We start from the raw sequence: 15,461 nt of genomic DNA, 5'->3' as shown, positions 1-15,461 counted from the left end.
GTCAGGTCCTTCTGACTCCAGGGCCAGTGCTCTATCCACTGCACCACCTAGCTGCCCCAAATTCCATCTCTTTCATGAAACATTGCCTGACCACTGTAGTAGCAAAAAAGAATGCCTTGGGGGTGGGGATGAGGGCAGGGGTCTGAAGCCTTTTCTATCGCTCTCAGGCAGAATGTCTATTATTTGAGTGAAGGGAACCTCACCGAGTGGATTGTTTGGCTAGTGATAGCCCTGACTGTCTACTTTCCTCCAACACTTTTCGAACCAATGGATTCAATTTCTTTTTAAATCAGCCAATTCTACTTATATTTCCTTATTTGTCCTGCCAAGTGGAAGTACACTGAAGATACAGTATCAAAAGGCTGACTTAGTTAGGAGACCTTTATCATAAACCACATTTCACTATGGCATTGTGGCATTTCATGACTTTAACAAAATGCCAGTGGTGGTTTATTTCTTCCTAGATAATTTTGCCTGCAGTAAGGGTAAACTACCATGAGGTGGTGGTGATGCTTCAGTCACATGATTCCAAAGATCAGAGTTTTAAGATGTAGATCAGAACTATGGCCTTTACGATTTTTCTTTTAAATAAAGAGAAATCTTTATCAAAGTGGCTAAACACAGTAACATTAAAGAACACTTTTCTTTGGGTCCAAAGATATAATTTTTTTTTGAATATTCCTAATTGGTTCAGAATATCTTGCCTATGGTCACATAGCAAATGTCAAAGGCAGAATTGAAACTGGGTTTTTTCCCCTTGTAGAGAAGGTTATTATATCTTTGTCAGGAAAGAGGTGGAATAAATCACAAATCCATGGCTGCTCCTCTATTCACAAGGAAAAATGACAAGTGATAATTTGTTTTGCTTGACTATACATGTTTGTAACAGTTTTATTTTTCTTTCTTTCTCAGTTGAGTGGGGAGAGGGAGAGAACACAGGTTTTTGCTGATTGAAAAAATAAAATTTAACTTTAAAAAGTGACAAGCATGGTTAAACTTATTTGAGGTTGTGAAGGTACACATACAAACATAGAGGTGGATTTCAGTTCAGAAAGATAGGGATGTTATTATATTGTCCTCTCCCATCATTATGATTTTGAGCCAAATGCAGTAAGGTCACTGCTCATGTAATTCATGATTGAGCGTGGCATGTCACATATGAATGAGAATCAATGCTGGAACAGGTAAGATGGGCAGCGCAGTGGGTAGTTGTTATTGTTCAGTCATTTCAGTTGTATCCAACCTTTTGTGACTCTATTTGCATTTTTTTTTGGCAAAGATACTGGAGTGGTTTGCCATTTTCTCTACCAGCTCATTTTACAGATGAGGAAATTGAGGCAAACAGAGTTAAGTGACTTGCTCAGGGTCACATAGCTAGTGAGAGTCTGAGGCCAGGTTTGAACTCCCTGTCTCCAGGCTTAGCATTCTGTCTCTTCTGACACTTAGCTGCCTGGAGTGACTTCCTATTGTTAGTGGGACACTAACTTGCCACCCTATATTGGACTTGATATATTTTAATTTAATTGTTTTTTAATTTTTCATTGCTTGAATCTCAATGAGGGGGGAGGAAAGGGAAGAAGGGAGAGAATTTGAAACTCAACATTTTTAAAAAATGAATGTTAAAAATTATTTTTACATGCAATGGGGAAAAAATAAAATATATGTATATATACATATATATTTTAAAAGAGCTATATAGAATGAGGACATATAAAAAGTTACATGGGTAATGATCATCTCAAAAATACATTGAAGAGTTGAATTCTAAGCTCAATTGTTAGAACTGTAAGTTGGAAGTTTGAATTTAAAGCTGTTAATTTTTCAAAAAGTTCCCCTTAAGTTTTTTAAAAATCTAAGTTGTCAACTTTCTTTTGATGTCTGTCATATTGGATAACAGACAGTGGTACTATGGTGTTTAAATAAGCAGCTGTATGCTGATAGCTGTTTAATTTCTCTGGTTTAAGTGAATCTGATTGGATGACCCAGTTAGGTTAGCAGGTGACAAAACCTCTTCCAAAGCAGCTGGTCCAATTCTCCTTCAATGTAGGGAGTGCATCTCACTCAGGCTGCCCTGACTTCAACTTCAACCATATCTACAAATACTCAAGAAATGTTCAAGTTGGAAGAGACATTAGTGATTACCTAGTCCAACCCCTTCATGTTACCAATAAGGAAACCAAGGCTCAGAAAGGTGATACTACTTGTTTAGGGCAAGATAGCCAGCAAATTGCAAGATTTAAAACCATATCTTCTGATAACAAATCTAGTGCTCTTTCCATTATGTTCCCACATCCTTGAGCTTTTGACCCGGGAGAACTGAGAGGAGGGAGAAGCAACTCAAAAAGCTATTTTAAAGTGGGCAAAATGGCGGCCAAAGACGAACATTCACTGCACACATTTTCGGCAAGGAGGCAGATGGTACAAACAAGAAGGATGTCCAATAAGAATTCAGATACCTAGAAGGAAATTCCCTGAGAAAGACAAATAAAGCAGCTATCAAGACTGAGAGAAGGTAAATAGAGCATTGAAAAAAACAAATTGTAGCTTTAGAATAGCAAAGGAGATTAAAAGAGATATTTGCCAAGGGATAGGTATTGAATGAGAAGACCTGTGCTGGACTAATGAAAGTGAATCTGAGGATGTATAAGGATGGTTAAATAGCTCCAAGGGTCAGAGCTCACAACCTCCCAACAAAGAGGTCCAGGGGACAAAGAGAGGAAAGATGAGATTGAACTTAAGGCTCTGTGAGACATTTCCTCATTCCTTTCCTGCCCAGGTGTGCTGTGCTTCTCACTTATTAAAATTTGACCAGGTAGTGAACCAAACAGTACCCCCTCACTGGGAAGTCACTAGATTCTCTTCCCAGACATGTTTGCTGGCAGATCAGAGGGGCCAGAAAAGGACAAGTTTACATACCAGTATGACTACACAAGGGAGTAGCAAGGTGACACACAGGACAGAGTGCTGAGCCTGGAGTCAGGAAGACCTGAGTTCAAATTCAGCCTCAGACACTTACTAGCTGTGACCCTGGGCAAGTCATTTAACCCAGTTTGCCTCAGTTTCCTCATCTCTATAATGAACTGGAAAAGGAAATGGCAAATAATTCCACTATCTTTGCAAGAAAACCCCAAACAGGGTCACAAAGAGTTGGACATGACTGACAATGACTGAACAACAACAAATGACCACACAAAGAAAGACCTCTCTCTGGCCATATAATAAAAAAAGTCCTCTAGGTTAAAGGGTAGCTTCCAATCCATAGAAGCATGGAAAAACTTAGATAAACTGACTGATGCAAATGAAGAAAGCATAACCAGGAAAACCACATATACGTCTACAACAATTTAAAGAAAAAATAAAACTGAATTCTGTAAAGTAGTGATTAAGCTTGGCCTCTAAAAGAAGAAAGGCCAAAACCCATCTTTCTCCACTGTTTACCGAAGTAGGGGACTATGGGTGTGGAACACTGCATACACTGTCCGATGCAGTTGATGAGCTTAGTTAGTCTGCTCCACTGCTTTTTGTTTTCTTTTTATCCGTATTTCATTGTTTCATTTTTCATAGAGATGGCTGTCTAGCTAGGAGAGAATGAAGGGATATATCTGGGAAATAAAGGTGATACAAGAACAAAAAATTGCAATAAAATTTTTAAAAGGAAAAAAGTACTTTTCTTGTGAAGCTTTTCTCCTCCAGTGTCTTGTGTAAATTGCAACACTCCTTGCATGAAGAAAGGAACGAAAAAGGGAGTCTTCCCAATTTACATATGGAGAAACCCTGTCCAGCTTCCCCTGCCACTGGCCCAGACTCCATCCTGGCCTGAGCACCCACTGTGCGCAGAGCCTTGGGCCAAAAGGGCTTTGGCCTGCTTTCTCCTTCCCCTCTCTCTGGAAAGGCCTGAGCTGGGCACTCACGCAGGGCAGCGGGAACCGAAGGTGGGTTACGTTCAGCCCTTTCTTCACAGGCACCGTCACTCTGTTCGGCAGCACGAGGTACGCAGCGATGAGGTCTTCAAACATGCTGTCCGACACTTCACTGGGGGGCAATAGGAACAGAGGCTGTGATGGTGCCCATCACAAGTGATACGCTTTTCTTTCAACACCACACACCCTCCGGCCCTCTGAATTACAAACAAAATACAGTCATTGCTGTCACGATTATGAAATTGATTTGCAGTTATCTGCAACTGTGGATTATCTGTAGTGCCTTGTGACCCCTTACCCCAAACAGACACAGCCAGCTGCCCAATCAACAGGGCCAGACACAGGAGTACATCAGGGCACAAGGGGAAAGAGTATGTTGTGTCACAGGTATGGTTAAGTTTTCTTTCCCTTTCTTCCTTCCTTTCTCCTTCCTTTTCTTTCCTTTCCACTTGTCTTCCCTTAAAAAAAAAAAAAAGGAAAGACAAGTTCTCCCTAACTCATCTGGGCTGAAAATATAGAATCTACTCAAGGGCCCATCTAGCTACTGATTAGCATAGGAGATTTTAACTTGCTTCCCTCTCTACCTGGGCTGATTTGTTTCTTCTTAGCTAACCTGGGGGCTCCTAGGGGCTCATAATATTAATGCTGAACTTAGTCTGGGTACCCAAACGACATATTACTCACTGCAGCTCAGAGATTTGCTAGCCTCAGCCTCCTGGGTAACTGGGATTACAGGCATGTACCACCATGCATGGCATCAGATTAATTTTCAAAGTGAAATATAAATATTTTGAATTTTTCCAATTTGGCCCCTCAGTTTGCCGTACTATAGATAATGAACTATTTATATTCAAAATGACTGACATTAAGAATATGAAAGTTATATAAGAGATAGTTGAAAAAGTAACTTTAAGCCAAAGTAGTTTTAGCGAGTTCAATATTAAGACAGATGCCTTGGGAAAATTTATTCTAACATCCTCCATGCCTCCATATTTACTGTCCATATGACCCCCTGGCAAGTAATTTAATCTTACTGGGGCCTCAGTTTCCTAATTTGAAAAGTGAGGGGTTGGACTCAATCTCTTTGAAGTTCTCATACAATTCTAAACATCCTCCCTCCTCAAAACCTGGTCTGATTCATGCCAAAGAGCAGTAGAAAAATGAATAGGGATTATGGAGGTCCTTGGCATAGTGTATACATATGTGCATGCTCTTAATTAATATGTACACAAGTACATGCAAATAGTGAATATACATAACATAGTAGTCAAGCATCATGATAACTCCTAGGGGCAATGTTAAATTTAGAGAGCTCAGAACTTTGCTACAACTCAGTTGCACCCTTGGGGCTGAGGGTAATATGACTAAAGGATTTACATATTGGGCATAGAATCATAAGATCATAGACTTAGGGTTGGAAAGGATCTCTGGCGCCATTTAGTTCAATGCTTTCATTTTCTAGGTGAGGAAACTGAGGTCCGAGAGGATAAATGATTAGTCTAGAGCAGGGCTTTTTAAACTTTTCCCACTCACAGTCCCTTTAGTGCTTCTTAAACTGTGGGTCGCAACCACACATGGGGTCCTAGGGTACACCTCAGGCAGTGAAAATCAGGGCCAGGATTCAAACCCAGGTTCAAATCCAGCATTTCCTCTACTGTGCCAGGCAAAACAGACCGAAGAATTTAGAGAAGGTAACCGAATAAGTGTTTTTTGAGGTGGCAATCTGGAAGGGCAGAGTCAGGAGGCAATGCAGTATCTAAACAGCTTTGTTTTCTTTCTCTTCTCCAGATCCAAACTCCCTGAAATAGCAGTTACCTTCCCCCTCACTGAATATGGTATGGCAGTCTCATTCACATTTTCTAATTTATAGCCCCTAGGGATTATAATCTTCTGTGTAAGGTAGGTAGCCCTGGGTCTCCTCCCACCTGAACTATCTCGGCTGATTCTCACTGAAAGAGTAAGGAGGAAAGGATATTTTTCACTGCATTAAATAAGCATTTATCACCATCTTCTCTCATCCTCCTCCTGCTCAACCCCACCCTATTAAACTCCATAGAGCACATTGGTCAGAAGGTAACATTCAGGAAATCACAGGGCAGAGGTGAACAAATCAGGACGTAGAGACAGGCTTGTGAGGGGTGTTGACCCAGAACAAGATCTCTGAAGAAACAGAATGGCATTCAGGTCCTGCCCTGTAATGTGAGTTTCTCAGACCAAGAAGTGATTCTGGTCACCATGAATTGTAGTTCAGTAGATAAACTGCCCACAATGCTAGATTTCCCACTAGGGCAGGGTGTTCGCATGGATTTAAAAAGTTAAAAAGCCAGTGAGGATTTAAATCCCTCTTACTCTCACTGACCAACAAGGTGCTTCCTAAGCCGCAGCAAGGAACCAGCCCAAGGGGAGGCTGGAATTTGTAGCTAGCACTGGGTAAGCAAATTCCACCCTGTTCTAGTCCAACCTGTATTTCCCAGAGAGGCATGTTTATATTAAATGGTTACTCAGCTTCTATAAAGCAGTCAATATTTTTCTATTTAGCTACCAAGGGAGAGTCTGAGGGTAGCAGATATTCAACTGGGATTTTCTATAGTGGCAGTCTCCTAGGGATGACATCACTCCAGTATCTCTCCTGCCCCCTAACTCCATTCTGTAGTATCAACCCCTATGTCCTAACATATGTTTGTGGTGAATAAGCTATGGGCTGGGGGCAGGGACCACATCTCTCCTATTAGACATGGAGATTCTTGAGGGCGGGCCCATGTTTCCTCCTTTCTCCAGATCCCTTCATGACATCCAATGTCATACTGCTCATGGGTGCTCAGGACTGACTTTTGAGTGGGGATGGGGGTGGAGGGAGTTAGATGTATTTATCTCTCATATGAAGAAAAAAAGGGAATTGGGGGGATTGCTTTTTCACTCTTTTCTCAATCTCAAAAAATCAGTCACAAAATCAGAGGTAGAAGTGATCTCCAAAGATTTGATCATGCAGTCCTCTTTTAGGACAGTATAGATGAGAGCTCTCTATCCTCATTTTAAGATCTGTAACCTCAAGAAATCACAAAATATAGGATTGACAATAAGTTAAAAAGATCATTTCACCCAGGTCCCTCATCTTACAGATAAGAACATAAAGCTTCAATTTGTAGAGTGTCAGCACATAGTGGGTGATGAATAAATGCTCACTGACTTGAATCCAAGTATTTTGACACTAAATCCTGTGCTTTTCCCCCACTACGTAATACTGCTTCCCCGTTTGAATCCCAGAAATTTGAAAAAAAAGTTATTTCCAACTAAATGTTTAAAGTGCCCAAAGGGAGTTTCAGTAAGCAAGAGCCCAAATTGGATTATAAAATAGTGTGAGGTAGTGGATTAAATGCTGGATTTAGCGTTAGGAAAACCTTCCTTTGAATCCTCTCTCAGACATTTACTAGTTGGATAACCCCAGGCAAGTCACTTAATCTCTCTTTGTTTCCATTTCTTAAATTTCTTCACCTTCAGCGTGAGAGGGAAGGACTCAAAGACCAAGAAGGTCTCATCCAACTCTAAATCTATCATTTTATGGTCCTACTGATATTCAGTAGTTTCAGTCTTGTCTGACTCTTTGTGACCCCATGTGATGTTTTCTTGGCAAAGATACTGGAGTGGTTTTGCTATTTACTTCTCCAGCTCATTTTACAGATGAGGAAACTGAGGCAAACAGGGTTGAGTGATTTGCCCACGACTAGCCAGTTAGTAAGTTTCTGAGGCCAGCTTTGAATTCAAGTCCTCTTGACTCCAGACCCAGCACTCCATCTATGGTTCTATGACTCCTCAATATGAGGTTTTACACTGCTCCCCATGAGTGGAGATGATTAGAACTGCTGGCTGGCTATATGGGAAGATATCTGTGAGAACTAGCCAGACAGCCTGTTCCCTTCAGGGGCAGGATTAGGGCAGTTAGTGTTGACTTGAAGATAAAATATCAAGTTGCTATAGAGTCAATAACTGGACTTGACCCAAGGGGACGAGGTCTGCCATCACTCTAATGCTCAAAATTGGCACAATGGAGAATGTGAAGTGGGAATGGGGAGGCACTGGAGAAAAACTTGGCACAATCAGGCTGAGTGTTGACAACTATTGTGTGCTTTCTCCTGGCCCTGGGAAAAGTAGTTCTCTAAGAGGTCACCAGCACTTACTTGATACCTGGGGCATCAAGGAGGTTCATCAGGCCTGTCCAGTTTATTTGCAGGTGCTGCAAGAGACCAGAGGAGAAACCAGTCACATTAGAGAATAAAGACAAAAGACTGTTCACTAAGCTGAGGGAAATATTTTAAAAAAACCACCATAGAAAGAGGCAGAACACCAAATGCAAAACTTAAATCTACCAAGCGAATACACCTCACAGGGAGAGAGTCTCACCTTAAGTACTGATATTGTATTTTATCCCCAGTGCTTACCATGGTGTATGGCAAACAGAAGACACTTCATAGATGTGTTTTCATCCATTCACTTTCCATAAAGGGTGCGTAGTCTCGACATGTGATGGAGAATGAGTTACTATGTTTCTACATGAATATGTGTCATATGAAGCCAATCTCTTTATTTTCCTCCTCACTTTCTAAATCTCCTCCAGTTTTTACTCTTGCTTCTCCTGGAGATAGGCTGGAATAACCTTTTCCTGCTCCCATGAATCTCTTCTAGTTATTCTTTGCCCTGATCATTCCCTTCTTATAGTTATCCCCTCCTGGACAGCTTTATTTTATATTGAAATTATAGTCAACAAGCCTAGCTCGTGTCTGACACTGTCTCTCTACCACACACAGGAAAAGGTAGATGTTTAAGGAGCGTCAGTGCAAAAAGAATACTTTAAAACATGAGATATCACATCATTAGCAGTATGTCCTAGGATAGGGAGACTTCAAACATTCCACCATACATGTAACAGGCGTCGATTCCTGCACAAAGTGTCCCTCCTGCTTGTAGCTGACCAGATGCGTGACTCATCACTTGGGCAGAGCAGAGATACTAAACCAGTCCTCTTACTGGCTGCTGAGCAGGAACTGCTGGTGACTCAGTAGATGTTTTAAACGGAGCGACTACATTCTGAGACTACATCAACTGAGCTGATGGGGGTCAGGAAACCATATCCTCAGCCTCCCTTTCCAAAAGCAGGAGGGCAACTTTGATCATACCCCTGTGATGTTCAAAGTCAACATGTATCCTAGGCCAAATCCATATTTCTCCTCTGCTACTCTTTTCCTATCTTCTATGTACTGAGTTTAATTCTCTAGTATCAGACTCCATCAGCATACTCCCCTCCAAAAGTACAGGGTGGAGAGAGGATAAGTAGAGCATGTTTCACTTTCTTTAGTTTATAAGGTCCTCAAGGACAAGAAACATGTCACGCCTAAAGTAATGGAACCTCAGAGTGGAAAAGGACCTGTCCAATTCCATGACAATAATATATAGCTAGAATTTATATAGTACCTACTATGTGTTAGACACTGTGCTAAATGCTTTTACAAATATAATCTCATTTGATACCTAATACCTGCTATATATACTATATCTTAGACAAGAGGTCATACAGTCCCTGCTCAAACACGTCTGGTGACAAGGAACGCACTATTTGAGAAGGCAGTTCCCAAGAAAGATGTTCCATTTTGGACATCCCTGTTATGACTTTATCCCTTATGCTGATATCTGCTTTACTGTAATTCCTCTGGTCCTAATTCTGCAACCTATAGCAATACAGAATAAGTTTCCCATCTCTTTCACATGACATCCACCCAAAGGTCACATTCTCTTTGAGTGTTCTCTTCTTCAGGCTAATTATGCCCAGCTCCTTCAAGTAATTCTTGTCTAGTATGACCATAAGACCCTTCACTACTCTGACTTCCTTCCTCCAGACCTACCTGAGCTTATCAATGTCCTGCTTACAAAGTGATGTCCAGAATGTAATACTGTAGATGTGGTCTGACCAGAATAAACTTCTGGACTTTCCTGCCAGCTGGTGAGAAAATGCCTCCCTCCTTGGAGCTGGCTGCATGACTGTTCACGGGGCTTAGATGAGATGGGCGTCAACAACTCCATTTGTTCTGATGAGATGGAGGACCACCAGGCCTTCCTGTCTGTCCATTAGGCTTGGTGGTCTCTCATCAGTGTTGTCTTAACTACTGAGGCATCCTAAGGAACTCTGGGCCTTGCCATTCACCTCAATGATGCACTCTTAGAACTTACGGGCTCTTTCCTCTGCTCTACAGCTTAGCTTTCTTTGATATGGGATCTTTTCCAATTACACTACGAGCTCCTTGAGATCAGGGAATGTCTTGGTTTCTCTACTTGTATCCCCAGTGTTTAGCATATGTTTGACACATAGTAAACACTAGATAAATGTGTTATTCATTCATTCATTCATCCAAGCCCCTCATTTAGTAGTGAGGAAATGAAGGCTCAGATATGAATCTAATTTTCCTATTAGTATTCTCCAAGGTCTAGCATAGTGCTCAACAAATGTAGCATTTTGAGGATATTTTTGAGGATTTGCCATGCTCGGTTATCCATTCACACCCCACCTCACGCCTCCCTAACCCCAAACTTACGGGCTTTTGAAGGAAAAATACAGTCACAGCTCCCACAAATGGCTTATCAAAAGGAGAGGCTCAAGGATCACACGAAGAGTACCCTGTAACTACGACACACAAAAAACAAACCTCAAAAGTGGAGTTTAAGACCTGGTCCCTGGTCCCTCACCTTAAGCCATCACCAGGCAATCTTCAGCCTTTACCCATCATCCTCTGCAAACTTAGCCAGGCTTAGCCTCCATCTCTCAATCTACAAGTATTATACTGTCATAATTCTTGCTTCTCTCTTATTACATAAAGACTCATCTAAAGCCATTTGCCCCCTATCCTATGGACTGCATCCATGAATGGATATGAATGTTGACAGAGTCCCATGAGGGACTCACCCATCAAGTGAAAGGTGAGTGCAGAAATTTTACCAAGTCACATCTACTCCTCTCCAATTCTTCTCCCTACTTCTGACTCTCATGTCCTCCCCTGGATCCTGGTGGCCCAGGACAGTAGCCTCAACCCAGAACATGACATAGAGATTCAGAAACATTGTAAAACTAGCCTTTGTTTTTTAATCCATTGACTCTCAAGATTGGGTCCAGGCTTTTGCAAGTTTCTTTCACTCCTTGTATTCGGTTTTCCTGCTTTCTCCTTCTTACCTTCCTTTCTAACTAATCTGTCATTTCCCCTCCAAAAGGATTCTCCCTCACTAGCTCCATGGACAGTGAGTACTTCTCCTAAGTCAACTTTTTAAAAGTTTTTTTTTAAATTAGGAATTTGTCAAACCTCAACAAATACGAACATTTCCTCATTTTCAGTTGGACTCTGAAAACCTTCTCTGTGACCCAGACCCAGAATAATCTTCAGAACATGAGTTTCTTCTCTCTCTATAACCAAACTCTCTCTCTCATCTTTAACTTGAGTCCTTCTCTGCTCCCTTCCCTGTTCTCTTATCCCTCCTCAAGAAAATACCTACCTGTATACCATTCACCCCAGCAGGCATTTTTTGTAACTCCACACTGATCTCACAGTCTCCTATATAGCTGAAAGGGAAAAAGGAAGAACATATGGCATTAACTCCAGTGGCTAGACAGAATGTTTTGTTCTAGTTTTACCCATGGAATCCTAGAATACCAGAGCTGGGAAAGGACTTCAGATTAGGAATTCTAGAGGTCATCTAGTCTCTTGCTTGAAAATGTCCTGTGACAGGATACTCATTGGCTCTAATTTTAGAAAATTTTTCCTTATATCAAGCCCAAACCTGCCTCTCTGAGCCTTCTAACCATTGCTCCAACTTCTGCCCTCTGGGAGTAAACCCTCTTTTATATTACAGTCCTTCAGATACTTGAGAGTAGCTATAGCTATTAAGTCCCATCTCCCATCTCTCCTTTTCTTCTTTCCTGTTCCAAGATTTTATGCTTATGCTTTCTTTACTTACAGCACCTTTGGACTCTGCCCAGGTCCCTTAGCTCTTATAGGCAAGTTTTTGCCTTTATTTCCTCAGGCCCTGGTCTCCGTGGCATCCATGCCTTCTCTACTCAGACCATCACCTCCACCTCCTCCTCCCCACCAGTAACTTGGGTTCTGCCACTGGGCCCTTCAGCATTGATAGGTGAGCTTTTGCCTTATCTTGCTAGGATCCAGACTCCATGCATCAATCAGTGTGTTTATACATGTTTAATAACTAGCTCCCAGGAAAAAAAAACACAACAGCATAATTCTAAGTTTAATTTGCATTATTAAAATTTCCTTCATCATTTTCTTAAGTCTAAGCAATCAACAAAACAATAAATTGAGGCCTGATTTATTAGCATTTGCTGATTTCTGATGTGCAAGTGCTTGTACTGAAAATTTAACAATCAGCTATCATAAGATAGCTCTAGCACACCCCTCCTGCCATGCCACTTTCCACACACTGCCCCCCCACAGTCAGCTTCCAATTATGTGTTGTCTTTCCTCATTCGACACAAGCTCCTTGAGGGCAGAGACTATTTTGATTGCTTGTTTTTGTATCTCCAGCCATTAGCACAGTATAAGTACTTAATAAATGCTCTCAATCTCTGTCCCTCCCCTTCTCTTCCTCCTTCCTTCATTCCTTTCCTTTTCCCTTTGTTCCCCATTCTCCTTGGCTAAATATCACAATACACAAAAAAGCTGAACTGAGTAAGTCTCTGGGTGATTCTTGGGCAACTTGGAAGAGTGAGAAAATTGGCAGATGAGAGGCTGTGCATATGTGGCCCAGTAAAATGTACTTCATTGGCTTCACAGTTGTCAGGAAAGAACCAGTCTGAGAAGGGGGCCCCTTACACAATAGTGGAGCCAGTGAAATGAGGAGAATAAGATCGGCTAGTACAAGTTTTATTTGTAAAATATTCTAAAATCAGAAAGGGGAAGTTAATACAGAATAGGCTATACTGCAAAGCTATGCAAAAGTAGTTGTAGTGCATATACGTTATTTATGCAATAGCACATCTCCTAATTACAAAGATATGTCAATATTTGTACAGGAAATGAGATCCACCATTTTCATAATTATAATGTCATAAGGGAGTTGGACAATTAATGATCAACACAGTACTACATAGGTCTGCCTCAGGACCCAGACAATTTAGCACCATTTGATACAAGGCACCAGGATAAAGGTGCTAGGCAAAACTCTTAGAAAAGTCTTCAATAGAATATACATGAAGGCAAGAGGAATGTTAATTAGGTTGCCAGAGCAGAATGAAGATGGATGTTTTGTGACCATTATTAGTATAAATGAATTCCTAGAAACCAAAACACCGCAAAACTCTCCAGCAGAAAGTAGTTTAAAAGAATTAGGGTGAGTTGTCTTTTCAAGGAGGGAAATTAGATGATTAGAAGGAAACTCTGAGGGTATATACTGAAAGGGCTGTGTGCTTGGCCTAGATGAGGCCCCTTGGTGTCATAGGGGAACTAGCAAATAGAAAAAGAATCTCTTTCCCAATAAGAAACATAAAGGCGGCCTCTGAAGTCCCACCCAACCTAAAATTGAATGATAGAATATTACATAAAATAAAATCCCACTTCCTTGAAGGGTGAATGAAGGTGCTGCTTCCCTCTTTCCTTTCCAGTGGTGGGGGATTAAGGTGTGGAACATTGTTAGGCTCAAGGGATGTGTTAGTTAGTTTTGCTGAACTGCTTCATTTCCTCTTTCTTTTTAATTCTTTGTAATAAGGAATGGCTTATGGGGAAGAAGAAGAGGGAGGGATAGAGTCAAAAATGATGGTGATGTAAAAATACAAATATATCAGCACAAAAATGATTATTTTCAAACGAAGGAATGTGGTACCTGCTCTCAAGGACCTATATTCCTCTTCTTTCAATTTCCTACTTAGTGCACCATCACCCTAACACTCAATATAAGCACCTGGATTGTTTCTGTATGCATTTACTACATGATGTGAATTGTCCTCTCTGTGTCAATGTTTCTACATTAGAGTATGGCTTCTCTGTGTCCCTGGCTTTGTGCAGTCCTAAACAATGCCACACACCTAGATGCCTAGTAAATGGCATTTGGGGCTGATAATAATGACAGTCTAAAAACTTAATTTTCTGATACTGTGTTCTCTTCTTAGTCTGGGATGGGTTGCTGGTGATATTAACTGGGAAAAACTCTTTTCTGTGGCTAAAAACTCACCTTTCAATGACCTATTCACTAGTGAATGGATGGATGGGTTGAGTGAGCTTGTGATATGTTTAGATGGTCACGGTCCTCAAAGACAGACTTTTAAAGGGATCTGCAACTCCTATGATTTCCAATGATAGTCAAGAAGCTTTTCCTTATCACTGAGCCTGCCTACTCTGAGTTAAGACCACCTGTCAGAAATGCTATAAAAGGAGGTTGCCCTAGAAGACCTTTGAAGTTCATTTAACCCTAACATTAAATGATAGAATGTTACATAAAATAAAATCCCACTTCTTTGAAGAGCAAATGAAAGTGGCAAATAATAGATCTAACCAGTAATGATACTGGTCTTGGAGTCAACAGACCTGGTTCAAGTCCCATCTCCAACACTTATTAGCTGCATGATTCCTAACCTCTTTAAAGCCTCAGTCTCTCATCTGTAAAATGAGAATAACACTTGTAATACCTATCTCACAGAGTTGTTATGGAGAAGCATTACATAGACCTTCAGGGTGGATATAGTTTGCTTTCTAATATCCACCCACTTTTATGAGAGCAGCCCCTCCCTCTCTGCCATGCCATAATCATTCCACTGTTTTGTTTTCAATTTTTTTTTAACAACCTTCTCTCATACACTCATAAGAATCAGCAGCAAGGCAAAACGCTCAGAAAGTTCTGGGTCTAACTAAGGAGACAACTCTTGGTTTCAGGGCAATATTCTTTTTGATGGGGAAAATAAGTGAATACAAGAGAGAAGATAAATCTATATGGAAATGTATGAGAAAATAAATGTTGATGTGAGAGCTGGAAATGGAATGATCTGTCACTGACCTAAACTCTAAATTGAATTGAGACATACAAAAAAAGCTAAAGAAAAGGAAAAAAAAGGCGGGGGATGCTCCTTGAGAGTAAAAACTGTTTTTTCCCCTTTCTTTGTATCCCTAGCACTTAGTACAGTATCTGGCACACAGACACTTAATAAAGCTTCTTGACTGACAAAAGCTATGTCTTAAATAAGAACTAGCAAAGGAAATACTTGCTCCATGGGGAAGAAGACACAATGCTAACAGTGCCAGGGAGAAGGGAGAATTGTCTAACATCTAATTTGTTTTCATCTTCTGTAGCAAGAAAAATGAACTTTGTCTTATAACACACAGAAGAAATGTCATAAAGAGGGAACTTAAGTCTGGGATGAGAAGGATAATAAAAATACATTCATCTCTAAGGGGATTCAAGGCTTGAGGTTCAAATACATGCCTTAGTGTGCTGAAGGAACTATCTGTAATCTTTGAGGTATTGCAGAGAATTGGAGTGATTTTAGAAGACACAAGGCAGTTA

At 40.8% G+C, this 15,461-nt stretch overlaps 1 protein-coding gene across 1 annotated transcript in view; it reads right to left on the bottom strand.

Moving 5' to 3' along the window:
• The window catches only part of ESYT3 (extended synaptotagmin 3), a 94,453-nt gene that overhangs the window by 38,806 nt on the left and 40,186 nt on the right, over positions 1-15,461 (bottom strand). The window contains 5 exon segments of the mRNA XM_020986120.2: positions 3,912-4,032; positions 8,096-8,151; positions 10,502-10,551; positions 10,554-10,590; positions 11,451-11,517. Coding sequence (XP_020841779.1) covers positions 3,912-4,032; positions 8,096-8,151; positions 10,502-10,551; positions 10,554-10,590; positions 11,451-11,517 — 331 coding nt within the window.

Source organism: Phascolarctos cinereus, unplaced genomic scaffold (assembly GCF_003287225.1).
Source record: "Phascolarctos cinereus isolate Bilbo 61053 unplaced genomic scaffold, phaCin_HiC Scaffold_726;HRSCAF=1367, whole genome shotgun sequence".
Lineage (NCBI taxonomy): Eukaryota > Metazoa > Chordata > Mammalia > Diprotodontia > Phascolarctidae > Phascolarctos > Phascolarctos cinereus.
Note: the sequence above shows the minus strand (reverse complement) of the source record. Positions and strands in the feature narration are given on the sequence as shown.